Genomic DNA, 27,501 nt, shown 5'->3' on the forward strand with positions numbered 1-27,501 from the left:
ATAGAAAGAAAGTTCAATATCCAAATGATCAATATTTAATCCAGTTAAAATGCATCTTATCACCAACACTGGAAGTGAATTACTGGCTAGGTAAGTAATATAGAGTTTTGTGGAACATGTGTCCATCTTCTATGGGGAGATGGGGCTGTAAAGGTTGGATGGCCTACACTTCAATAGAAGAGGAACCAAACTCCTTAGAAACAGGCTAGAGTGGTCGTGTGTGTGTGTGTGTGTGTGTGTGTGTGTGTGTGTGTGTGTTAAACTAATAGCAAAAGGGAAGGGTAAAAAGAGGGAAGATATGAGCACTCAGCACAAAATTGAGATGTTGAGAACAAAATTAATTAAAAAACCAAAGGACATGAAGAGAAGAATTTCTTGAATTGCCTATGCACTAATGCTAGGAACCTGGGTAACAAAAAAGAGGAACTGGAATTGCTCATTTATGAGCATACATTCAATCTAGTTGATATTTCTGAAACCTGGTGGTATGAATTGTACAACTGGAATGTTAAACTGACAGGTCTCTAAATGTAACTGTAAATGGGGAGTCATCACTGAGCAGGTCTATTTCCAGAGGCATAGGCGGCAGGTTTGTATAATTTTTGGTGGGGCCCAAAATGGTGGTGCCCCCCCGCTCCCGCCCTGTAAGCCAATATAAAATGAAGCTACAACGCATCAGTGCCACAAGATTACAAGTGTCAATTAAAAGTGGAAAGTCAGAAGCAGCACTTGCCTACTTCAATATACAGTATTATATTTTGTTGCACCTGTTGTGATGAAGTGGGAATGTTCTTAATATTTTCTCTGAATACTGTGTGGGTGCCTCAGTTTCCCCTGCAAGATGCCAACTGAAGGTGTTGGGGACAAAGAGGTCAGGTGGCCTCCTTGTCTGGAAGAGACACAGAGGCCAGAGGAGGGAGTGTCAGTTTGGAGCTGGCTGGGGAAATGGGGAGAGACCCAGAACTTGGTTCTGGGCTCCCCACCCCCAAAGATGGACCTGACAGAGGGGTTCTGTTTTCTGTACCAACAAGCTCTGTTTAAACTGTGTTCCCGTCATCTAATAAACCTTCTGTTTTACTGTCTGGCTGAGAGTCACATCTGACTGCGGAGTTGGGGTGCAGGGACCTCTGGTTGCCCCAGGACCCGCCTGGGCAGACTCGCTGTGGAAAGTGCATGATGTGGAAGGGCATGCTGAATGCTCTGAGGTCAGACCCAGGAAGGTGTAAGCTTCTTGCCCTGGAGACAGTCTGCTCAGAGAGAGGAGGCTCCCCCAGAGTCCTGACTGGCTTTGTATGGAGTTGTTCCAAAGCATCACAGCATCCCCTTCCACACCATGCACTTCCCAGAAGCCCGCACAGGCACTGACACTCCCTCCTCCGGCCTTTATCTCTTTTCCAGGCATTAGGAGGCCACCCGTTCTCTCTATTCTCCAACACCTTCAGTTGGCACCTTGCAGGGGAAACTGATTTGGGAGAAATGAAGTAAAAGCTGCCCAAACCGAGCTTGAGCACTCCTGAATTTTGAGGTGTTCAAATCTGGAAGGCAGGTGCTGGGGGTGGGAGAGGGCTGTGGCCTCCATGGGGGAGCATGGCAGCAACTATCTGGAGCTGCACCGAGCCAGACACGCTGGTCTGAGTGGCATAGTAAGCGGTTTGGGGGTGGGTGAAGGGGTTGGGGGTTCCGGGGGGCAGTCAAGGGACAAGGAGCGGGGGTTGGATGGGGCAGAGGTTCGGAGGGGCAGTCAGGGGATAGGCAGCAATTGGATAGGCATGGGAGTCCAGGAGGTTTATCAGGGGACAGGTAGGGGGTGGGGTCCTGGGGGGAAGTTGGGTGGGGTCTCAGGAGGGGGCAGTTGGGGACAAGGAGAAGGGAGGCTTAGATAGGGGCTGGGGTCCCAAGGGGCAGTTAGGGGCAGGGGTCTCGGGAGGAGGCAATCGGGGGACAAGGACCAGTGGTGCTTAGATAGGGGGTGGGGGTCCTTGGGGGATGTTGGAACAGGGGTCGGGGGAGAGGGCAATCAGCGGCCAGGGGCTGAGATTTAAAGGGCTCTGGGCTGCCTGCAGGAGCAGGGAGCCCAGAGCCCTCTGACTCCCGGCTGCGGCTGAGATTTAAAGGGCTCTGGGCTCCCCGCAGCTGCCAGCAGCCCAGAGCCCTCTGACTCCCGGCTGCGGCTGAGATTTAAAGGGCTCTGGGCTCCCCGTGGTTGCAGGCAGCCCAGAGCCCTCTGACTCCCGGCCGCGGCTGGGATTTAAAGGGCTCTGGGCTCCCCACGGCTGCCGGCAGACCAGAGCCCTCTGACTCCCGGCTGCGGCTGGGATTTAAAAGGCTCTGGGCTCCCCGCAGCTGCCGGCAGCGCAGAGCCCTCTGACTCCTGGCCGCGGCTGGGATTTAAAAGGCTCTGGGCTCCCCACGGCTGCCGGCAGCCCAGAGCCCTCTGACTCCCCTGCGCTCCAAGCAGGGGAGAAACCTAGCTCCAAATATTGGTGGACAGAGCCCCTGATTGTGAATATTCCTGGGGCTTTAGCCCCACGAGCCCATATAAGTTGGCGCCCATGTCCAGAGGGGTCCCACAGGGATCGGTTCTTGGTCTTGCAGTATTTAATATCTTTATCAGCAATGATTTTATATTTTCTTCCAGGTCATTGATAAAGTCTGGGTGTGACAAAAATTTTAAAAAATGATTGTATCTCCTGTTTAAAACTATAAATGTATTTTTATAAGTTTAATGTTATTAATAAAAGGACAACATATACCAAAACTATTGAGTGTCTAATTTCACCCTTTTTTTAAGACTTAGGAAAGGATGACATTTAAAGTTTGCCTTTTTGTTGTTAGTGTGGGTGTCTAGGGCTGTCAGTTTTTTAATAGTTCTCCTTTTTAGAACTTAAAAATAGATAGACATGACTTGTGAACAAGTATTTGATAAGCAGACAGTTTTGAGTACAATTCTAATTTCACACTTGACTAGCCAAAGGGGTCAGAAGGTCTCATAAGTTCTAGTTATTTTTGATGTTCCCTCTGTTGCATTGTGAGCTTTTCCCAGAGGGAGTGGAAAAGTTGCCTTTATTCAGAATTCATGTTCACACAAGCTTAACACAGCATTAGAATGTGCATGGCAGATACTTTTTCATCCATTCTCTACATTGGCTTTGTACGTCTTATAAAATTGTAGTGTATGATGTCCCTCAACATGCTTTCTTTGGTTAGTAGTTTTGGTACTATATATACTTAAGTCTGCTTCACATAATTCAGCATATTTAATTTTTTAAAAATGTGTAACTATCTTGTTAGTTAATTTTTGCTTTCTAAGACGTTTTATAGCTGTCAAAACTGTAATGTATAGTAACCAGAAGTACTGTATCTTTTCCTTATCTTTCATAAAGAAGTTTTGAAATGATTACTTTGCCTTTTTTGATTCAATTTAATTTAATGGTAAGTAATTATTAATAAAGGATGTGCTACATTGGATTGCTGTTCATTTAGAAATGAATGTACATAAAAGCAAGAGTAATACAAGTTTTCTCCTTTATTTGATAATATTTTTAGTAATATTTCATTTGAACTGTTTAAGTAATCCTACTATTCAGTTTTATTGCTAATGAACTTTTTATCATTTTGTTATGATTCACTTACGATGTGCAGGGAAGTCTCCACATATTGTCTTATAAAAATTGGTATCCAGACAAAGTTTTCAGACAATATCTGTATTCCACAAAATCTCTCATTTTTAAATAACTTTATTAAATAATGACAGGTTTCAAAGTAGCAGCTGTGTTAGTCTGTATCCGCAAAAAGAACAGGAGTACTTGTGGCACCTTAAAGACTAACAAATTTATTGTAGCATGAACTTTCGTGAGCATCCGAAGAAGTGAGCTGTAGCTCACGAAAGCTCATGCTACAATAAATTTGTTAGTCTTTAAGGTGCCACAAGTACTCCTTTTATTAAATAATGTGACCTATCAAATGTTGTTCCTTAATTCCTTAAGTAACAGAAGAGAAAACAAATGCCAGATGACACTTGCATATACCAGACATTTTACTGTTCATTGCCAAGTGTACAGTTCACTGTTCGGTCACCTGTGTTTGTCAATTTAGCACATTTAAAGCAGTTCTCAGCCCCCTCTTTGTTCTCTAAAGCTTACTTTGAGTCTTCAGACATTGCCTGGCTCATTATTTTCTGAGGAAGGTTAAGGCCTTTACTATCAGACTGGAACTACTCACCAATTAGAGCCTTTGCTTTGGCACTGAATGTGTCATGCCTGCAAGCCTTCCTACTGGGATCAATGGCATTCATGTTCACTTTCATAAATGTACAGTAGACACAAATCACAGTGGAGAACTCTGTACTTAGCTTGCACTAAGAAACAAATTCAAGCCTTTACAGAATGCAGACACTACCATGATGGGCACAAAATAGAGCTATTGGAATAGATGTTGATCAGTCCACTCACTGCATAAAATGGTGGTTTGCTATCTTCTGCAGGATGCAGTCTAGTGCTTAGAGGCCTTAGTGTGTCTCTTCTTTGTGTCTTTAAAATAAGTGTAGACAAACTTAGGGACATAAGTCTTATGTGCTGGAAGTGTTTTTACACTTGAACAAAATTCAGTGTTCTTTTTTAAGCACTTGAGCGAACATAATATTATAGCAAATTAACTGATTTACGTAAAGTAAATGCCCTTTTGTTACTGATGTGAGTGACAAGTGGTGTTCAGGATAAATATCAGATATTGTTATTAATAGGTAATTGTTAGTGGCAAGGTAAATGTTTTATTTCCTATTTGTTGCCTTCTCCGTAGGCTGTGTGGGTGGGTGGGTGGGTTTTTTTTCATGAGTTGAAGTATAGACTGTCAGTGCTGCTTCTTGGATTAGCTCTCAAGGCATGATCCAAGCATAATTTGCATCCTTCCTTCACAATAAAACAGTTACATGAATTTATGAATAGCTTTTCCTATTTTTTTTCTGTTGTTCTGTATTTAGTCACCAGCCTTGCAGAGTTCTGAATTTAAGTTCTTCTTTGAGTGATTGCTCATATCCATTCCATATTAGGTGTGTGTGCTCACCACATGCACTGGTGCCGGACGTTTTTCCCTCAGTGATATTCGTAGAGGACCAGCTCTGGCATCCCCTGGTGCAGCGCGCACATGCCACGGTATAAGGGGTGCTGCCGGCTCCCCCCATCCTCAGTTCCTTCTTGCCGCCAGTGATGGTGCTGGAACATCTGCTGCTTCGGCTAGCATTGTGCTTCATTCAGTGTTCTCTTGAATGTTTTCCTGTAAAATAGTTAAAAAGTTAATAGTTCCCTTAGTGCTAGTTTTAGTTTTAGTTGGTCCCACACCAGACTCAGCCTAGGGTCGGGGCATGCGCCGGGCCCCATGCTTTAAGCCCTATGATCATTGTAAGTGGCCTATGCCTGTCAGTGACCTGCACTGTAGCTGCTTGAGGTATCTCAGTGAAGGACACATAAGTGATAAGTGCAGAATCTGTAACTCCGTCAAACCCTGAACAAAAAAGGAGAGAGACTTCCATCTCAGGGTGCTTCTAATGAAGTCGGTGCTAGCCCTGGCACCGGAGCAGAGGTCTGACTTGGCCCCGAGTACTGTAACATCAGTGTGGAGCACCCCGCCAGCGCCATCTTCAGGCTGGCACTGATCCCCCTCCTTGGCTCCAGCCAAGAAGCCTAAGAGGACCGTGAGGGGAAGATCTCCCATAAGGGAAAGGAGAGGGCTGGAGGAAAGCCAAGACCAGTGGTGGGTGGCTCATCACCTCAAGTCGAGTGGTCTAGCCCTGGGGTGGCCAATCTGAGCTTGTTAAGGAGCCAGAATGTACCAGTGTACCTTGCCAAAGAGCCACAGTAATACGTCAGCAGCCCCCCATCAGCTCCCCCCCTGCTCCCAGCGCCTCCTACCCATCAGCAGCCCCGCCAATCAGCACCTCCCCCTCCCTTCCCGCACCTCCCGATCAGCTGTTTCGTGGCATGCAGGAGGCTCTGGGGGGCGGGAGCTAAAAGACTCCCGCACTACCCTGAAAACTCTAGGACTGTACGTCCCTGGTCCAGTCCATAAGCGGTTCAAACCACAGCCATCTCAGGGCCAAGGGAGCCAACCCCAACAGGAGCCACCCTACAAAAAGAGCAGGGGCTCCAAGTGCTGCCCGAGCCACCTGCCTCTGCCCTCTGCCCAATCGGGCTCAACCTGTACTAAGCAGGGGAGCAAGTGGGCATTTTGAGGGTGCGCCCAAAGGCAACCTACCAGACTATACCCTGGATCCATCTTTCCTACCTTTCTCCAACCACCTTTCTTTTTTCCTCCCAGCATGGGTCACCATAACTTTGGACAGTTGGGTCCTCAATACAGTGGGGCAGGGTTATACCTTCCAGTTTATTTCTACCCCCCACTCTTGCTCCCCTTCCCTGTCCCTCTTCAGGGACCCCTCTCATGAGAGTCTCTTCACACAGGAGGTAGAAGTGTTGCTACAGCTGGATGTGGTGGAAGAGGTTCCTCACGAGTACAGGAACAAAGGGTTCTGTTCCTGGTACTTATTAATCCCAAAGGCCAAAGACAGTCTACGGCCCATCCTGGACCCCCCGAGACCTCAACAAATACCTAAAGAAATTGAAGTTCTGCATGGTCTCCCTGACCTCCATCATCCCCTCCCTGGATCCGGGAGACTGGTATGCCGCCCTCGACTTGAAGGACGCGTACTTTCATGTAGCTATCTTCCAAGCACACAGGCACTTCCTACACTTCATGGTGGGATCGGACCATTACCAATTTGTGGTCCTCCCTTTCGCACTGGCGACAGCACCAAGGGTCTTTACCTAGTGCATGTCAGTAATAGCAGCTTACCTCAGGTGTTGGGGTATCCAGATCTACCCATACCTCAATGACTGGCTGGTTAAAGGTTGATCCAGGACCAAAGAGATGTCACAGTGCTGCAGGCTACATGCTGATTCCATGGGCTTACTGGTAAATGACAAAAAGTTGATGTTAATTCCAATGCAGAGGATAGAGTTCATTGGAGGGTGCTTGACTCCACCTGTGCCAGAGCGTTTCTACCACAGGAAAGGTTCCAAGCATTGGTGGACCTCATCGCTGGAGTGTCTGCATTCCCCCTGACCATGGCCAGGGTTTGTCTGTGTCTGCTGGGCCACATGGCAGCATGTACATATGTCCTCCATCATGCCAGGCTTGGAATGTGGCCCTTACAGCAGTGGCTGCCGACGGTCTATTCCCAGTTCGGAGATTGCCTGGAAAAGGTCATTACCATCCTGCCAACAATACTTACCTCACTGCAATAGTGGACTGAACCCAAGGCGGTCCTGGAAGGAGTTCCATTCGACAGCCCTTGTCACTCAATCGAGTTAATATCGGATGCCTCGGACCTAGGCTGGGGAGAGCATCTCGGCAACCTCCAGACCCAGGTCTTGAGCCCCTGTCCCACAGTGGGACTTTAACTTGGTTATTTCTAGGCTCCCGGGCCTGCCCTTTGAGCCTATGGGCTTCTTCCCCCTCTCCCACCTGTCATGGAAGGTCACTTTTCTTGTGGCCATAACATCTGTGAGACAGAAAATTTCCAACTGGATCACTTCCTGCATCCAGACCTGTTACAAGCTGGCACAGGTCCCACTGCTGCAGATTGTGAGGGACCACTCGACCAGAACTCAGGTGTCCTTGGTGGTCTTCCTGGCGCACATCACTGTTCAGGACATTTGCAGAGCTGTGACGTGGTCTTCAGTTCACACGTTCACAGCGCACTACGCCATCACTCAGCAGGCCAGAGATGATGCTGGGTTGAGCAGAGCTGTGTTGCAATCTACACCCCTTGCTTGTTGTTGTAGAACATTGCTGTCATGTTGTCGGACATTACCTGAGTATCACTCTATATCAGATCCCTCAGTCCTCATTCTCAAAAGAAACCTTAAAAAGACAAGCCTGGGAAAAGACAATTACCTTTTTCCATAACTGGTGTTCTTCAAGATGTGCTGCTCATGTCTATTCCATGACTTGCCCTCCTTCCCCACGGCAAGAAGACACCTGCTGGCTGGGTGTCCATAAAGATTGAGTGCCCTCAGTTCAAATTAATGTCAGTATTGCACAGAACTTTGCAATATTGACCTCTAAATTTGACTTCAGTTTTCTAATCTGTATAATGGGATAATATATACTGATTTTACAAAAGGGTAGTGAGGCTAAATTTTAATAAATGCTTGTAAAGTGTTTAGAGATTCTTGGCTGATCTAGAAGTTCAAAGTATTATCTATTATATTTCAAATCTAGAGGACATTTTTCACTAGATTTTACTGTCTTTAAGGTGAGCCAGAAAATAGTCTCAAATTAATAGAAATTGTTTTTTAAAGGGTTGTACTGTAGTACAATAACAAGGAGTTGCTTCTGCTCCTCTGTGACATTGTAAAGATTGAGGTTTCACATTAATATCAACTAATTATTCAATAGAACATAATGTAATTCCATCAGATAAACAAGTTCTAATATTTGAGGTACACGTAGATACAATTATCTTACAAGACTCAAAATTGCGATACTATTTCAAATTAGTAATTTACAACTGTAAACAATCAGCACCTATTTGACATTAAATCTTCATTGATGGGGAACTGATTTTCCATCTTGTCTCAATTAAAAAAGGCTCTGTTTGGATATATTTCTTCTAAACCATCACACTAGACTTGCCATCACTGTATTTCTATGAAAATGTTCTTTTGTTTCTGCAGAAACATTATATTAATATGGAATAACATGCTGGAAATTTGAAAGTATAATTTTTGTAAAATAACTACTCTTTAATATAAACTAATGTAATTTGACTTAATTCTTTCCTCTAAAATAAAACACATTGAGATAAATTTTGGTGGTTGTAGCTGGAACTGTTCAGCTTTTGTTTATTGCTAATGTAAGTTGGCCACTTCAAGACTGATTCATGCAATGTGCTCAATGTCCCTCAGTGGTTTTAAATCTCACTGAATTCAATGGGAGTTGAGAACACTTTACACGTCACAAGGAGTGGGTTTTAATTACCCATGATCCAGTTTGAATATTTAACTTTTAATGTTAATCAACAACAGTCCTAAGTAGAAAACACATCCTTAAAGGGAAACGAATAAAAAACCTCCCAAATGGGCTGAGTTTTAGTCTGTCTGTTGTATCCACATGTTGTGTCTTGTCTTTATATTTTAAGCTCTTTGAGGCAGTGAGTGTCTCGCTGTTACATGTTTGTACAGTGAGTAGCACAATAGGGCTCTTTCTTCTATGCACTACTGCAATACAAATAATAAATAATAACAGATTATTGAAAGAATTTCAAATAACCTGATAAGCAAGATTATTTTATTCTAAACTGTAATAAATAACAATCCTTATTCAGTGCTAGAGGCTAGGGACTTAAAACAGTACAAGTTACTAACCATCCTTTGAGTTTGTAGTAATTAACATCAGATCCCGAAGATATATTAAAACTTGAATGCTATCTAAGTGTATAGTCTAGTAGACCAAACCTCTAAAGGGCTTTCCTATTTTGTGCATACCACCTGCACCACTTAGGTAGGTGGTTGCTAACTCCCCCCTGAGTTAAATGAGTTATATTTCCATGCACAAAAGGAGACCTTTTTTTTTAAAAAAAAAAAATTGGTCTCTTATGTGTCTGTGGCAATACAATTCCGTCAGATTGGTAGGAGATCTTTTTGCTATTATTATACCTTCCTGAATTCTGTCCATGCTACTCATAGAACTCAGTTCCTTACATTACTGTATAAGATTTATAAGTTAACTGTATGGTTCTTGGTTTAGTACTTGGCTTGCCTAAAGCAATCTTTTTTGGAAAATCAAATAAATATAAACAATCTGAAATCTCCAGTTCATTGCCAGGAATTTATCTCAACTAGTAAAAATAAAGATTACAAGTCAAATCTGATCTTAATTTAACTGGTGTAAATCCCCAAAACTTCATGGAAGGAAAGTAATAGAATTTGAGATGGAAATTGAATGGAATTTGTATATACTGTATGTTTTTTGTAGAGGATTTGTAACATTAAAGCATTGAACAAACTTTAAGCATTCATTGGGGTTATGCTGTTGACAAATCATTTTGTTTAGAACAGCAAGACAATTTTTGTAGACTTTATAAAACAAACTTTCTGGAGTAAATGTGTAATTTCCATTGAAGTCAAAGAGAATATGTAGAGGGTTGTAGCATTTATATTATTGATGGATTGATATTACCAATGGTATCTTAAACCATAGTAACCTGTGCCAAAGGTTTGCACTCCCTAAGAGCTATAGTATTAGAATTAGCAGGGCAAGACCCACCATTAGAAATATCATTAGGTCTGGAGTCTCTAGGAACACACAAGGAATGATAGCAGTGACCACAACAACATTCACAAGTTATCAGTCTTCTCTTTATTAAAAATCTTACTACATAGATATTCAATGCCAGAATTATAGATACATAAACAAGGAGCAACACCATAAGATGTCCATCATCAGTATTTTCATATTCACATCCACAAGGGTACCATAAAGATGGGTGACTCTCTCAATAGGTGGTCATCTGTGGAGGGTTTCCTGATGTATTCTTCCTCCCTATTCATGCTGGGGAACCCCTTTTATGCTGTGTTACACTCATACCTGTAACCTGTATGCAAATGCATGTTGGTCCCAACCCCTTTTCCCTTATTGGAACTTCCACACCCCATAAAATTTGGGGTGACCCACTTTTCGTACACTAGCTTCTTAATTCCTCTTATTTTCATTAGCATTTACATCATCAAGTCGCTATGGTAATCTGTGGTTGTTGCAGAATTTTACAATCAGGCATCTTGCAGTATTGACAGGTGCATTGTGGCATATTTTCCCAAACATCACCTATTAGCACATGTTTTACACTAATCTTGTATGTCTACTGGTACAGGGTGACTCCTGGGTCACCTCCTCATGTCAACCCTTCTTAAAGCCTAAAGCAGCTACACTAAAATCTTACAAGTCTCAGTCTGCAGGTCTTGTATTACACCCTTACTTTACTTGTATACCTAATATACATTCATCACTCATAAATACTTAGGCAACCTTATACCCTTACCATATTGTCCTACTTATACCTGCAACTTAAATCTATTCATCACATATTAATTACATATGAATTAACCACAACAATACATAACACAATTAAATGATTTTTATAAGGTGATTAACTTTTGGGCTAAATTTAGCTCAGTGTTATGCTGATGGCTAAAATGTGGATGTAGGCAGAATAGAATACGGCATATTCTTTTTCAAGTGGTTTGTAAAGAAAATTAATTAAATATGATTTATTGTGCCTTTAACATCCACTGGCATTATAGATGGATATTTTCCAGACTTCTTCTGTAGCTGTAAATATATAACTGACTGTAAGTCTCCTAGAAAATGTAAACAAATGCTATTAGTTTAGATGTGAAAGTTTTTTATTTCTTGATATCCGCAGTTGGAATAAGCTCACTCTCGCTAATATTTTTAATATGTTCTGCTCAGCTAATTAAAGTTTAAATTTGGAGTTGGATACATCCATATCAAGTTATCTGCACTATTAGTTACATGTTGGTTGGTTGGTTGTTTTAACCACATTAAATAGTTATCATTTTTTAGTTTTGTTAGCTTAGATGCTGCCAGCAAAGATTTGTCAAAAGCTGGCAGGGTTTTCTTCTGTCTGTGTTTAAAATTCTGGTTTTTACAGTTGCGGCTGTGTTTTTGTTTTAAAGGTTGGAAGGCACTTACCCAAGCACCCTGCAGGCAGCCACCTCTCCATGAGTCCAGGATGTCAAGATAATTCACTGCTAAAAAGGGATGAACAAAACCATGAACTTCATACTCCTCCCCTGAATAGGAACTTCTCAGGATATAACCAAAAGGTAGACATGAATGGCTGCAATTTCTTAAACATTTAAGTTCTAAAAATGTGTGCTCTCATTTATTAGATAAGTATGGTGGTGATCTTTCTGAAATAATCTCTTTGGCATACTGTCTAGATACAGAGGAGTTTAATTAAAAAAAATGTCCAGTATGAGTGTAGTTTTAATTAGTTTACTTTCACATCAAGGCATCAGATATGGAGGTCATTAATTAATCTATTTATCTCTGTGATGAAGAATCACACACTATTATTAATACAGCAAAACTTGGACTTAAAATGTATACTTTTTAGAAGTAATTTCTTCAGTCTCTGGTCTCAGTTTTGCCCCTCCAGTTCACAGAAACCTGTTTTTTGGGTGGCAAGGCTGAAATCCTCCTTGGCCTGAGCATATGCCTGGAAGAACTGCAGTTTTTCTCCAGCTGACCATCTAACAAAAGAGGAACAGAGACTATTTTAAAAAGGGTTCTTTCTTTCCCATTGCCAGAACGAGAGGGCTTAGTGAGAGGAGAGGAGGCAGGAGGGATTCTGCCTTCCCTAAGGACTTAGCCCAAACCTGGAGACTCACAAAAGGAAGTGAGACCAGAGTAAGAGGGATTGCATTCAGGAGTATGTTTTCCACAGATCTGTAACACTCCAACACTCCTGTGCTTTTTAAGAGTAAAGTGCGTGTGCGTGTGTGTGAGAGAGAATGTGTGAAATTCCTTTGCAAAGCCTTTGTTCCTTACTTTACCTATCACATGTCCCCAAACAGTTACATTATTAACCCGTCTGCCCATGAGGGTGCAGTTCTGTGGGTGTGTGCAAAAGCAACAGGGAAATTTTGAGAGGTTCAGCAATGGTTTCAGGGCCTAGGGTGACAACCCACAAGAGGGTCTTAGCAAGGTCTGTAATAAATGATCATCTGATCTGACCCCTGCATAACACAGGCCACAGAACCTCACCTAGTAATTTCCTTATCAAGCCCATAGCTGCTGTAGAGTATCTTTTAGAATGATGTCTAGTCTCAATTTAAAGACTTTCTGTGGTGGAGAATCCCCATAGGATTACCATATTTCAAGTTCTCAAATAGAAGACACTGCCAGGGGAAATAGGAGGTAGAGGGAGAGGAAGGGTAGAGTTTCTATGGCAATACCATACCATGCCACCATTACTTCTGTGCTACTGCTGGCAGCAGTGCTGCCTTCAGAGCTGGGTGCCTGGCCAGCAGCCACCACTGGCCAGCCGCCCAGCTCTGAAGACATGCCATTGCCAGCAGCAGTGCAGAAGTAAGGGTGGCAATACCATACCATGCCACTCTTAGTTCTGTGCTACTGCTGGCAGCGGTGCTGCTTCAGAGCTGGGTGGCTGGAGCCAACTCTGAAAGCAGTGCTGCTACCAGCAAAGAGGACCAAAAAAGAGGTCATGTCCAGGAAAACCTGGACGTATGGTAACCCTAATCCTCCATATCCCTAGGTAAGTGATGATAATGTTTAGTTACCCTCACTGTTAAGAATTTGTGCCTTATTTGTAGTCTGAATTTGTCTAGCTTCAGCTCTCAAATCTTATTCTGCCTTTATCTGCTAAATTAGAGAGTCCTACTATCAGATATTTCTTCCCCATGTAGGGACATGCAGACTATGATCGTCACCTCCTAATGTTTTCTTGGAGAAAATAAAAAGCTTGAACTGCTTAAGTATCTCACCCTTAGACATATTTTCTAGACCACAGATGGTTCTTGTAGCATGTTTCTGAACCCTTTTCAGTTTTTCAACATCCTTTTTGCAGTATGTACACCAGAACTGGACACAATATTCAAGTAATGGTCTTGCTAAGGCCATAGATAGAGGTAATACAACATCCCTGTTCCTGCTTGATATTCACCTGCTTATACATTCAAGGATTACATTAGCCCTATTAGCTACTGGGAACTCATGATCAAGTGGGTTTCCTTCCATGACCGTTAAGTCTTTCTCATTGTCATTGCATTGCAGGACACATTTTGTGTGACCCACATTCTTTGTTTTTAGATATATGACTTTCTATTTGGCTGTGTTAAAATGAATGTTTTGTTCGATGCAGGTCATTCTATGTAACTGTCCTGTACCCATCATTATTTACCATTCCACCAGTTTTTCTTAGCTTAGTTGCTTCTCCCTTCTTCTCATCGCAAATAATCCTCACACCCTTCCTCCTCAGAACTATTGCCCTTATGTTTGCCTTAATTAGACTATAATTTTTTGGGGGTATGAATGTTTGCTCTGTTTTGTAAAAACTATGTAAATTAATGATATACATGGTTTTTAAACTAGAATAGTAATAAACAAGCTTTCTCAGTTAACCACTGTGACCTTTGCAATTCTCTCCCCTTGGAAATTCATTAGAGCCTAGGTCTAGCAATCTTCAGGGCATAATGCAATATGCATTTATCTTGTTTCTCTTGTGTTTTTAATTTTTGTTTTAATCTCTATATTGGAAATGTCTAGTTGCCCTGGCAACAAGTGCTGTAGAAATAAGCATAGTTTCCAGTCTGATTATGTGTATCAATATTAATATTATTATTTTAAGCATAAAAGCCAAGATAGTTAAGATTTTATTTCACATGTCCTACATGGCACCTAAGTTTTAAAAAAATGTTTGTGGCTCATTGGGTCAAGATTTAAAAGAAGTATACAAAGTATCTGCAAAACTCTATGCTTGTACATGCAGACTAATTAACTTGTTTGAATAGTTATGGACTTTACTATCCTTCTGCCTGTTTGTATGCATATATGCAGGTTTTTGTGAGTAATGCATATTATGAACATTTAGCCCCATTTATTTTTAAATAATGCCATCCAATAATTTGAAATGATTGGTTCTTAGGGGAAATGCAGATTGGAAAACAACGAACAAATATTTTTGGATGAAAATATTTTCAAATGCAAATATTATTATTATTATAATCCTCTCCCCACCCTGGTTTTAAGGCAAAGAATGTAGGATTTCAAATAATCTAAAATGGTCTTTTGTTAGTTACAATTATTTAATCTAAAATACTGCATCAGTTGGATGTTTATATTTCTTATATGGTGGATATTACTTGAAAAACTTATAGTTAGTTATTAAATAATAAAAGGTTTCTGTATATTTTAAAGATCAAATTTTATTTTTGATGTATTATTTGTATTTATAAACTCTTTTTGTTTTGGTTCCAGAAACTTCAGGAGGAAAATACTAAATTAAAGCATGAACTAGAAGACTTAAGGTATCAATATTCAATAGTTTATGGGTAGTAGTAAATGGCTACAAGAAGGAGCTCACATTCCTATTTCGGGGTGAGAAGAAAAAAAAAGAGAGAGAACAAGCAAGAAATTTACAACTGAAACTCCCCTCCCCCTGCTTTTCTGTCTCTAAAGAAAGCAGCCATTTACATGTTAACTAATAACTTATATAAGGTAAAGTTTTAATCTATATCTATATCTTTTTGTGTGTGTGTATATATGTATATAATATTTATTTCAGAGTCAGTTACATTATTGATTCTGATTTAATCTCTCTTCCAAGTGGTTTAAAATTCTAGCAGGGGACATTAACACTGATCTAAATGCAGAATTAAAGACGAGTGTGTAGTCACTGTGCATGCTCATTTAAGAGGAAAAACAGAGTTGTAACTTCAAAATCACATGTGCTATTTCAGATAAAATGAGAGTATGTATCTGAAGAACTACTTGTGTTTGCTTCCCAGTTTAAAGGGACAGGAGGATGCCTCATAATAGCTGATTCCTAATTAGAGCTGGTTGGAAAATTTTCTTAATTTTTTTACTAGAAAATTGCATTTCAATTAAACAGATTTTTTTGGCAACATCTTATTGATTTTAATGAAATTTCCCATGAAAACAAGTATTTCCACAATGAAAATGTTTTCATTTTAGAAAATTTTGTTTAAGAAAAAATTCAAATTTGTTTCAAAATGAAATGTTTCTTTAGAAATGTGTTTTTTCACTTTTATATTTTTACGTATTTACATTTTTACATTATTTCATAATATGTTAGTACATAAAAGGGCATTGTATTTCCAGTTAGATTTCTTTCAGGTCTCTATCCTGGCCTATTTGATCCTTTTTTTTTTGCAGAGGCTGGGGTGGGCGAGGGCGCCGTCCCAAAGAAAAAAAACATGGTCAGCCCACAACAGAAGGATGGCCACTCACTCTCTCTCTCTCTCACCTAAACAATGGGACAAATAATGAAAAAAACAATAATAGGAGTGAGATCACAGGTTCAAAAAAGGGATACAGAAGGGGAGACACTGAGCAGATAACCCTTAACAGTGCCGAGTCCTACTACAAAAAAGAATTAAAGGAGTCAGGGGACACTGCCCAGGGAATTCAGTCCAGACCTCTGTCTCAGTTTGATTGGTGGATAGGTGCATTATAAGGGAGTAATAATATGGGCCATACAGTTTCATGTCAGGGGCACAGCAGCCCAAACCATGAACATTCGTTCACCCTTTACCTTACATTTCCTGACTGTATGTGCAGTTTTGCAAATTGAGGCTGAAAGTGTGATTTGTGCTTCAGAATAATTTCTAGAATTACATCAAAATGTTTTAGTTGAAGGTCATCTTGTGGGATTTTTTATTATAGTTGGCTTCATAATATGTAGTGTAATATTTTGTTTCCTAGAAGTCAATATGAACAGCTTATAGAAGAAGGGAAGAGTGAATGTTTTGATGAAAGACGTGTCAGTCTTTTGAAGGCACAAGTAATGTAGCTGGAGAGGCAGGTAATAATGTGACACATAGGAAATGAGAACTAGTTTGTATTTCAATTTTTTTTTTCTGAAACTGTTTGCTTGAATGTGGAAATAGTATTTTTGTTCAAAGGTAGGTGTACAATAGTAGATCCCCAGCATTGTGGTTCACACTTGTAGCAGAAGTCTGGAAAGAACGCCATGATTATAGACTTATAGTATGCAGTGTAGTTGTAGCGGTGTCGGTCCCAGGATATTAGAGAGACAAGGTGAGTGAGGCACTATCTTCTTTTGGACCAACTTCTGTTAGTGAGAGAGACAAGCTTTCAAATGTGCATTGAAATCTTCTCTCTCACCAATAAAAGTTGGTCCTGTAAAAATATTACCTCACCCACCTTGACTCTCTATAGATTTATAGGAAGGGCAGTTCTTCCTTCATACCTGGCAGCAATCCATTAACACTAAGGAGGTATAGTGTTGCCTGTCTGTTATCTGGCTGTTCTTTTTTCACTGGTAATAGCAGAACTCCCACTGACTACTGCTGCTCTATCATTCAGAAAAAGCTGTTTGAAGCTGATGAATTTGGAATTTTCCTGAGATTTTTCTTAGGATTTCAATTAATCTGCAAAACCCCCAAGAAAATGTTGTTCTGTAGGCCTCCAAAATATTGAACAAATGAACAAAAGTTTTATAAGTAAAGTAGTCCCAATTTCTAATTGGATATATACATATCTAGTTTGCAGTGTTATAGCCATGTTGGTTCCAGGATATTAGTAAGACAAGTTGTGTGAGGTCAGATCTTTTATTGGACCAACTTCTGTTGGTGAAAGAGACAAGCTTTTGAGCTACACAGAGCTGAAGAATAAAAACTTTTATTTTTATCACTAAAATAAGCCAGATATACGAAACATATAACACATTGAACAAGAATATGCCATTTTTACTTAATATTTCAGAGTGAAACATGCTTTAAGAAGCTGAATGTTGAGCTCAAGCTATCTGACAGCTTCGAGTGATTGCTCACGTGTATTCCACAGTAGGTGTGCGTGCTTGCCGCATGCACTGCTGCTGGAAGTTTTTCCCTTAGCAGTATCCGTACTGGGGGGAGCACCGCAACAACCCCTGGAGTGGCACCTGTACATCACGTTATGAGGGGAGCTACAGGCTCCCCCCACCCTCAGTTCCTTCTTGCCACCAGTGAAGGTAGTTGGAACTTTGTGCTCCAGCTCTGCTGCAGCCTTTTCTTCTCGACCTTAGTGGTACTGTTCATGGATCGTTTCTTCAATTGTTAGAGTGGGCTCGGGGCATGCCCCGTGTCCCAGGCTTCAAGTCGTGCAACTCCTGTCACTGTTTTATGCCTAGGAGTGACCCACACGCTGAGTGTCTCCGCTGCCTGGGTGAAACTCACATCAGCGACCGTTGTAAGATCTACAGGTCGTTCAAGCCAAGGACTAAGGAGAGAGACATTAGACATCGAGCTTTCCTGATGGAGTCGGCGCTGGCCCCAACGCTGGCATGCCAATCCGACTCGGCGCCGGCCGTCATGTCATCGGTGCGTAGCGAGGCCCCTTAGACCAGTTAGCGCCGCTCTCCCTCCAAAAAGCAAGGGAAGGGCCTTGCCTCGCAGTGGCACAGTGTTAAGGAAAAGGGGGAGGGTGGTCCCACGTTGGGCAGCCCTCGGTCCCCCCCGGGCTCAAGGCCTCCAACTCGTGTGGAGCGGAGCAGCCTGGCACCGTCGGCCCATGCATCCCCACCGGTACAGATGCCCCCCACTGGAGGCAATGCAGGCTGCAAAAGACATTATGAGCCTGCCAGTCCCGAGCACGCAGCCAGGCACGGTCCCCAGGTCTTGTGGCAAGCCTTCATTGGGTGCCCACCAGACCTCTCCAGCCACCCGCAGTTCCCACTCTGAGGATCGCTCCCCACACCGGTTGGCGCACAGTGGCTGCTCGTCTTGCAGCTCCCGCCCACTCTCGACGCCGGCCAGGCCATCTGGGTCGCCGTCGGGATGGGAGTTGCGGGGACCCTCGATGTTGCCTGCCAGTGACTGTAGGCACCAAGAGAGGCACCGGGAGCGCTCCCCGGCGCAGCGTGGGTACCACAGCTACTCTCGACGGGATAGACGACGTCATTCCTGTTCCAGCTCCCGATCAGCTAGACGTTGCGCTTGAGACTCCCCCCAGGGTGCCTCGGCACCAGAGCACCGGACCTTGCGTCGCTGTCATGGGTAACGAAGTAGTTCTTCAGGTGAGTACCGTTCCTCGACGTTGAGGCCCAGGTCCTGAGGGAGACGACGTCACAGGCACCGTTCCTACTACTCCCGGGGCACCGAGCGTTCGTCGGCGACCTCGGCTTCGGTACCCAGTCACCAAACCTTGGTTCACGCTGTTCAGGTGCCATCGGGCTCTCAGCCGGGTCAATGGCAAGAGGCCCCATGGCAAGGACAGTGGTGCTAGTGGGCACCGTCGCCACTGATGCCAGCGCGGACAAGGGCTCATTCGGTCGCCGGAGCGTCTCAGGCGCTATTGGCCTCGTCCGGCCACCTACGGGACAAGTCGGCGGGTCACGAGTCGGCGGACCCACACCCGGACTCTGATCTGGGGCTCGATGCCCTGGCACCGACTGAGGCTCTTGGCTCTGTGCGGGCCCTCTCTCTGGCACCGGACAACACCATAACAGCACCTCCGACATCAGTCCCACAGGAGGACTTCAAGACACACCAAGACCTGCTAAAGCAGGTGGCATCCAGCCTCCGATTCCCTCTTCAACGTCCTGTCTCCCTCGGCACCAGGCCATGTGGCCCTGCCCCTGCACCAGGGTATCACCAACATCTCCAACACCCTGTGGCAAACCCCAAGAAGGCGGAGAGGGGGCCAAGGACCATGAATACCTCTATTCCCACCCAGCACCCAACTCGCTCATGGTGGAATGAGTAAACCACAGGGAGAGACAGGGCCAGCTCGTGTCCACCCCCAAAAATAAGGATGCCAGGTGGCTGGACTCCTTTGGGAGAAAGCGTTATTCCTCTGCGAGTTTCCAGCGTCGGGTAGCCAACCACCAGGCCTTACTGAGCAGGTATGACTTTAACCTTTGGGAGTCTCTGCCTAAGTTCGAGCCCCTCCTCCCGGATTGGGATAGGAAGGACTTCAAGGCGCTAGTGGAAGAGGGGGCAGCGGCAGCTCAAGCGGCGTCGGATGCAGCTGACACTGCAGCCCACTCAATGGCTTCCGTGATTTCCATGTGCAGGGCATTGTGGCTCCTGTTGTTGGGACTGTCGACGGAGGCCCAATCCCTGGTGCAGGACCTCCCGTTCGATGGGAAGGCGCTCTTTGCAGACCAGACGGATGTCAGGCTGCATGGGATGAAGGATTCCTGCACTACCTTGCAGACCTGGGGCCTGTACATTCCTCCAGCTAAGGACAAGGTCCAATTGCTTCCCGGCGGCTCAGCCTTTGAGGAGCAGATATGAGCCCCCATATAAAAGACCCAGAGACCAGAAACGCTGGTCTCAGTGGCAGTTCCGCTCTGCCCCACAGCCTGGGCCTTCCAAGGGCAAGAGGCAGGGAAAAGAGGCGGTTTTGACTATTTGCAGGGGGTCCCGGGCCTGTTGCCAGGGAGACCCCCTGTTTAATGAAGTTTGTGTTCTGCAACTGATTGTCTGCCTTCCACAGGGTGTGGTCCTGCATAACATCGGATCAGTGGGTCCTCAGTACCATTTCCAAGGGCTACATGTTGCAGTTCACCTCACACCCGCCAAATCACCCTCCCTCCATGGTGGCCCCGGGGGACACGGAGCATGTCCACCTCCTGGGGCAGGAGGTGGACTGGCTACTGCACCTGGGGGCGGTGGAAAGGGTACCCGTAGAATTCCAGGGCAAAGGGTTTTACTCCCGGTACTTCTTGATCCTGAAGGCCAAAGGCGGCCTCAGGCCCATCGTGGACCTGTAGGACCTAAACCGGTTTCTAATCCGTTCCAAGTTCCGCATGGTGTCCCTGGCCTCCATTATCCCCTCCCTGGACATGGGGCACAGATACGCAGCCCTGGACCTTCGGGACACGTATTTGCACATCCATATTTTTGAGGGGCACAGGCTTTTCCACGGCTTTCTGGTGGGGATGGACCACTACCAGTTTGCGGTCCTTCCATTTGGCCTATCCACGGCACCCAGGGTCTTTATGAAATGTATGGCTGTGGTAGCGGCCTATCTCAGGCAGGAGGGGGTACAGATCTTTCCTTACCTGGATGACTGGGTCCTCAAGGGGGAGTCCCGCTCCAAGGTAAAGACCCACGTGGAGCTGATCCTATGGACATGCGCTGGTCTCGGCCTAGTGGTGAATGAGACCAAATCAACATTAGTTCCCATTCAGCACATAGAATTAATTGGGGCCCTGCTGGACTCCTTGAGGGCCACAGCCTCTCTCCCCTTGGACAGATTCGAGACCCGAAGGGATCTCATCGCCTCAGTTATGGCTTTCCCGGTGACCACGGCGAGGGCATGCCTTCGAATTCTGGGGCACATGGCAGCATGTACATACATGGTCTGCCATGCCAGACTCCGAACGAGGCCCCTCCAGATCTGGCTAGCCTCCCAATTCTCTCAGGCTCGGGACGGCCTAGACAAGGTGCTCATGGTGCCGTTCCCGATACTGGCTTCCCTTCAATGACGGTCTTGCCCGAGTGATATGCTGCAAGGAGTTGCCTTTCGGGATGCCAGCCTGTCCATAGACCTGGCGTCCGATGCTTCAGACTTCATCTGGGGAGCCCACACAGGGAATGTGCAGACCCAGGGAACGTGAAGAAGAAAGGACAGTTACCTGTTCCGTAACTGACGTTCTTTGAGATGTGTTGCTCATGTCTATTCCACACCCCACCCTCTTTCCCCTCTGTCGGAGTTGTCTGGCAAGAAGGAACCGAGGGTGGGGGGATATTGCTAAGAGAAAAACTTTCGGCACTAGTGCATGTGGCGAGCACACACACCTACTGTGGAATAGACATGTGCAACACATCTCGAACGCCAGTTACAGAACAGGTAACTGTTCTTTTCTACACCTTACATAAATGTGAAAAGTTTTAAAGCCTTTTCAATATGTCTTCACCAAGAGAAAAGGAATTGAGAGCTTAAGGCTACGAAGCTGTATTTGTAACATACATAAAAGGGCCTTGTAAGTGGATGAGAAGGATAACTGAACAGTGAGATGTAAATTTTTAGCACGATGCACAGGGATTTAGATGCATTAACATTAATGGCACCTGATGTCTAAATTCTATCACTGAAAATTTTACTCCTTAGCATTTCAGTTACCTACCAAGTCCTAGTTGAGCATGTATGAGAACCAAGAATAGCTACAAACAGTGATATTTATGTTGAATTTTTGTATATGGCAATTCATGTCCTGTATAGGTTCTTACACCATGTTCATCACTCTGGCATCTGAGAGCCTTCCAGTAGTGCATTGAGCAGTATGGCTAACATTTTTCTGTGTTTGTACAGCACTTAGCACAATGGAGTCCTGGTCCCCCTCTTAGGCAGTGCTGTAATACAAATAATGAATAATAATATCTGTCACAAATATTTGTTCTCTCATCTGATTCCCAAGGGAAGAAGTTTATGCAGTGTTTTGTTTTGGAATTTACACACACGCGCGCGTGCACGTATACAGGTGCGCATACACACACACATTGGCTATATGTTTATCTTACAGATTGCAAGGTCCTAGACATGCACCTTTCACTTAGAGTGGAAAATGGTGAGGTTTTGGTTCCTGGGGGAATTCATTCCACAGTCTTGGGCCAACTCCTGAGAAAATCTCTGTCTCATACACAAATGATTCTGGTCCATATTGTAGGAAATTCTATTCTGAATTACTTTCCTAGCATTTTGATATGGTCAGATTTTGTATTTTTATTACAATTTATTACGTTGTGGAGTGCTTGCACCTGGAACCCACACAGTAACACTGAACATGAAAAGTGTGGCATAGGGGCGTCTGCCCTGTATATTGCAGTGGTTGACTCTGCCACAACTTCAGAAAAGTCCACTTGAAAGGGAGTATTGGGAATGGATGAGGAACATCCACTGAACCTACAGTCTCTTCTAGGTGGCACTGCTGGGGAAGCTGTAATTCAGTCATTCATAATGACAAAGAATAGTCCTGGCATGAGGGGAAGAGGGACAGACAAACCTGGTGGTTAGGGCACTTACCTAGAATGTAGGAGACCAATGTTCAAGTCCCTGCTTGAAGTGATTATCAATTTCTTTTTTATAAAAAATGGTTACAGTTTCAGCTGGAGAAATTGAAGGAAACCTGCTCCAGAATATCCCATAGGCTAGGGTACTCTCCTAAAATGTGGGAGACCCAAGTTCAAACCTTTTTTCCATATCAGGAAAAGGGGGAAGTTGAACCTGGATCTTCGTCATTCCTGGTGAGTGCCCTAATCACTGGGTTCAAGATATAAGGGGCAGGGCTGGATTAACCTTTTGTGGGCCCAGCGCCAAACATATTTGTGGGCCCCTATGGGGGCAGTGAAGCATGGCGCAGGGGGTTCAGTCCCTGGAGTGAGGGGCCAGGCAGGGGAGATGGGGCATGGCACGGCAGGGACGGCCCCGTTCCGCCCAGCCCAGTGCGAGGGCATTATTTACAAACAGATAGTTGCCAGATGCACAATGGCCCCCCTGGCCATGTGCTGCCAGTGTGCCCTTTCCCGTTTGGGGGTGGGCCCATGTCATGCCACACAGCCCCCCGCCCAACACTGGAACCCCCCCCAATTCCCTATGGCCAAAGCCCCCCCAGACCCACTATGCCCAGCACCCCCCTCAGACCTTGTCACAAATGCACAGTGTCTTGCACAACACCACAACTGACCAGCACCCTACACAGAACCCCCACTCTCTAGTGCCCCAAGACACAGAGATCTTCCTCACCCCTCACAGCCCAGCACCCCCACCCAGGCCCCCCAGAGACCCACTCCCCCATGCCCTGCCTACTGGCCCTGTGGGAGGCGACTGTGTCTGCCGGGCTGAGCCGCCAACATCCTGGGGTGGGGATCACTCCGGCCCCTCGGGAGTGGCGCAATCAGCCAGGCCAGGGCCTTTCTGCCCCAGGTTCTCTCAGGACCCACTTGCCTGGAAGGGCCCACCCAAGCCCCCCACACTGTTCCTCCCCCCCAACTGGCCAAGACTGGCCAGGCTTCTGCATCAGTCCAAGGCGGCTCAGCTCCAGGGAGACAGGTGGTGCCCCATAGGTGGTGGGAAGCGGAGACTGCCCAGAGCCAGAGGTGCACTGGCATCTGGTCAGGAGGCAGAGAGAAGCCAGCGGGTGAGGCCTGGGGCTGGAGAGGAGCCCTCGGTCGGCTGGCAGGCAGGTAGAGAGGACCAAGTGGTGGATGGGGGTGGGGAAACCAGTGGCTGGTGGGGTCTCAGAGCACAGGGCAAGCAGAGCAGGCCGGGTCCCCTTCTGAGCCTGGGCCCAGCTCCATGGTGCCATGGGTGCCATTGCAAACTCAGCACTGATAAGGGGGGCCATGCACACCAACGCTGCTCGGTATCTTAGTCCCAACCCCTGAAAAATTTGGGGTCCGAAACAAGTCTGCGAATTCAAGTCAAATTCGGCCAAAATATTTTTGGCCAGTTCTGGTTGTAGGTGGGATGACGATGCCAGATGTTTGAAATGGAACTAAAACAAAAATTTGAGTTAGAGAATTTGATGCCCACTGTCTGGTGGAATGGATGGGTGAGAGGGGGACAGGGATTTTCTCTAAAATATATTGATTATCTATAATTTTTAGGAAGATTCATGGTGACAGACTTATAAAACCAGTGATGAATTTGTCTTTTTAAAGGTTGTTTGCAATAAACAAAACTAACCGCTTAAAGCACTCGTATTACTTTTTCTGTACTTCGTTTTACTTGTTCATGTACTATATTTCCATGATAACTGAGCTCTCTAATTTATTAGATGAGATAAAACTACTGAATGAATGAATGAATGAAACGCATAAAAATAAAATAGTTCTTGAGGGGGGAAATGACAGATTATAAGGATAATAAGCAGCAAGATAAGTAACATCTGAGTGGAATGCTTCATAAAATGTATTTGCAGAAGAAAAAATAAACACTCTCCATATGCATTTAGAAATAATGTTATGAATTATTTTCCAATAGGTGGTCCTACTTACAGAAGGATTAAGTTCTCGAGCAGTCCTTATGCTGGAGTTAAAGAATTCTTTAGAGTCTCTGACTGAGAAACTCAGGTAAGGAAACAGAGAAAACATATGTATGTTTTGCCATTTTCTTTGACGAAATTTGCCCTAATGCCCTGGGTGGACACTGTAAGTCTAATGTTAAGGGTTTTAAATATGGCATAGGGGCTTGTGTGGGCCCTCTACGCAGGTGTAAATGTCACCTTTTACTCTTACTAATATGCGCAGCATGGCTTTATTCTGAGTGGATTTATGCCCTAGGTAAATTAGAATAGTGGGAATTATCTGTCTAGACTTTGAAGATTAAACTTTATTTTCTATAGTATTTGCTCTCCCCATTTGCTTTTTATCCTACAAGAATTTGTTATAAAAAAAAAAATAGAATGGTCTTGGGCATAAAACAGAGTCCTTTGGGATCTCACTTGATTCTTCTTCTGAACTTGACAACTAATCAGTAGTTGCTCTTATTTAAAAAAAATATTTTCTGTGTAGTCAGTTGCATATTCATCTTATGCTCAATCTGCATTTCACTAACTATGGGGAGGGGCTGTGGAACAATATTCAATGCCTTACTCAAGTCGAAATAAGTTGACATTCTGAGTCAAATTTTTAGAATGTGGTCTCTCCTTTTCTACATGCAGCTTTTTGTAGATGATGTCTTTCACATATGTGTTTGCATGGTATAATTTTTAGAAATTATAGATTTGACATATACAGACTTCATTTGCACTTGAAGGCTATAGTACACAAAAGAGAGTGCACACAATAGCCACGGGGGCACAAATAGAGGGCAAATTTAGCCCCCTTTGTAATCTGGTCTGTCAGGTATGTATTTGTTCCTATAACTTTTGTCGTGTACCATTTGAAACCTCAGGGTGCACTTACATAACTATTTTAAAAAATACATGTAAAAATATACCTGACTTGACAAATATGGATATTAACCCTTACACACATTTCTCTCTCTCATTCCCCACCACAAGAAAAACCTTCTCCATTTGGCCATACCCTCAAAAAACAAACAAACAAACAAAAAATCCTGAATAAATAGGCTGAGCTTCACAGTACAACCAAAATGTAATCTAAATTTGATACTGTTGGACTAGAGGGAATGCATTCCAGAGCAGAGATAATTCATCAGAAAATATTAAAGACTTTCCTACCATGTTTTGAAATCCATCTCTTCCTTCTACTTTATAGAAATAAGAACGGCCATACTGGGTCAGACCAATGGTCCATCTAGTCTAGTATCCTGCCTTCTGACAGTGGCCAGTGTCAGATAATTCCAAGGGGATGAACAGAACAGGGCAAATTCCAGTGATCCATCCCCAGCTTGTGGCATGAGGTTTAGGGACACCATGAACATGGGGTTGCATCCCTGATTAATAGCCATTGATGGACCAATCCTCTGTGAATTCATCTAATTCTTTTTTGAATCCAGTTATACTTTTGGCCTTCACAACATCCCTTGACAATTAATTCCACAGGGTGACTGTGTGTTATGGGAGAAGTACTTTTTTTGTTTGTTTGTTTAAAGCCTGCTGACTATTAATTTAACTGGGTTAAGTTCTTGTTTTATGTGAAGGGGTAAATAGCACTTCCCTATTCACTTTCTCCACACTATTCATGATTTTATAGACCTCTATCATATCCGCCCTTAGTCGTCTCTTTTCTAAGATGAACAGCCCTAGTCTTTTTAATCTCTCCTATATGGAAGCTGTTCTATATGCCTAATAATTTTCATTGCTTTTCTCTGCACCTTTTCCAGTTCTAATACACCCTTTTTGAGGTGGGGCGACCAGAACTGCAATATTCAAGGTGTGGGCATATGATATTTGCTGTTTTATTACCTATCCCTTTCCTAATGGTTCCTAATGTTCTGTTAGCTTTTTTAACTGCTGCTGCACAATGAGCTGATGTTTTCAGAGAACTGTCCACAATGAGTCCAAGATCTCTTTCTTGAGCGGTAACAGCTAATTTAGACTCCATTTTGTTTGTATAGTTCGGACTATGTTTTCCAATATGCATTACTTTGCACTTACCAACATTGAATTTCATCTGCCATTGTTTTGCCCAGTCACTCAGTTTTGTGAGATCTCTTTGTAATTCTTTGCAGTCAATTTTGGATTTAATATCCTGAATAATTTCATATAATCTGCAGATTTTGCCACCTCATCTCCTTTTCCAGATCATTTATGAATATGTTGAACACAACTGGTCCCATTACAAATCCAGGGAACCTCACTAATTTCCTCACTCCGTTGTGAAAACTGACCATTTTTGCTACCCTTTGTTTCCTATCTTTTAACCAGTTACTGATCCATGAGAACTTTCCCTCTTATCCCAGGGCTGCCTAATTTGCTTAAGAGCCTTTGGTGAGGGCCCTTGTCAAAGGCTTTCTGAAAGTCCAAATATGTTTTATCCACTGGATCATCCTTGTCCACATGCTTGTTGACTCCCTCAAAGAATTCTAATAGATTGGTAAGACATGGTTTCCCTTTCTAAAAGCCGTGTTGTCTCGTCCCCAACATATCATGTTTATGTGTGTCTGATAATTCTGTTTTTTACTATAGTTTCAAACAATTTGCCTGGAACTGAAGTTAGGCTTACCGGCCTGTAATTGCCAGGGTTGCCTATAGGGCTTTTTAAAAAAAATTGACATTGTTAGCTACCCTCCAGTCATCTGGTA

General features: G+C 43.9%; 1 protein-coding gene across 9 annotated transcripts in view; it reads left to right on the plus strand.

Moving 5' to 3' along the window:
- Nucleotides 1-27,501, plus strand: part of LOC120408022 — a 159,925-nt gene that overhangs the window by 36,347 nt on the left and 96,077 nt on the right. For 6 of the 9 annotated variants that reach the window (XR_005600371.1, XM_039544496.1, XM_039544494.1 and 3 more), the window contains 3 exons: nt 11,754-11,903; nt 15,079-15,318; nt 24,775-24,863. Coding sequence is in view for 8 of the 9 variants with exons in the window: in XM_039544496.1 (XP_039400430.1) it covers nt 15,295-15,318; nt 24,775-24,863 (113 nt within the window). In the remaining variant the exon portion in view is untranslated. Of the gene's footprint in view, nt 1-11,753; nt 11,904-15,078; nt 15,319-16,545; nt 16,646-24,774; nt 24,864-27,501 lie in introns of all 9 variants that reach the window. The other 3 variants (XM_039544499.1, XM_039544500.1, XM_039544501.1) reach the window with 3 other exon arrangements.

This window comes from Mauremys reevesii, linkage group 6 (assembly GCF_016161935.1).
Source record: "Mauremys reevesii isolate NIE-2019 linkage group 6, ASM1616193v1, whole genome shotgun sequence".
Taxonomy (NCBI): domain Eukaryota; kingdom Metazoa; phylum Chordata; order Testudines; family Geoemydidae; genus Mauremys; species Mauremys reevesii.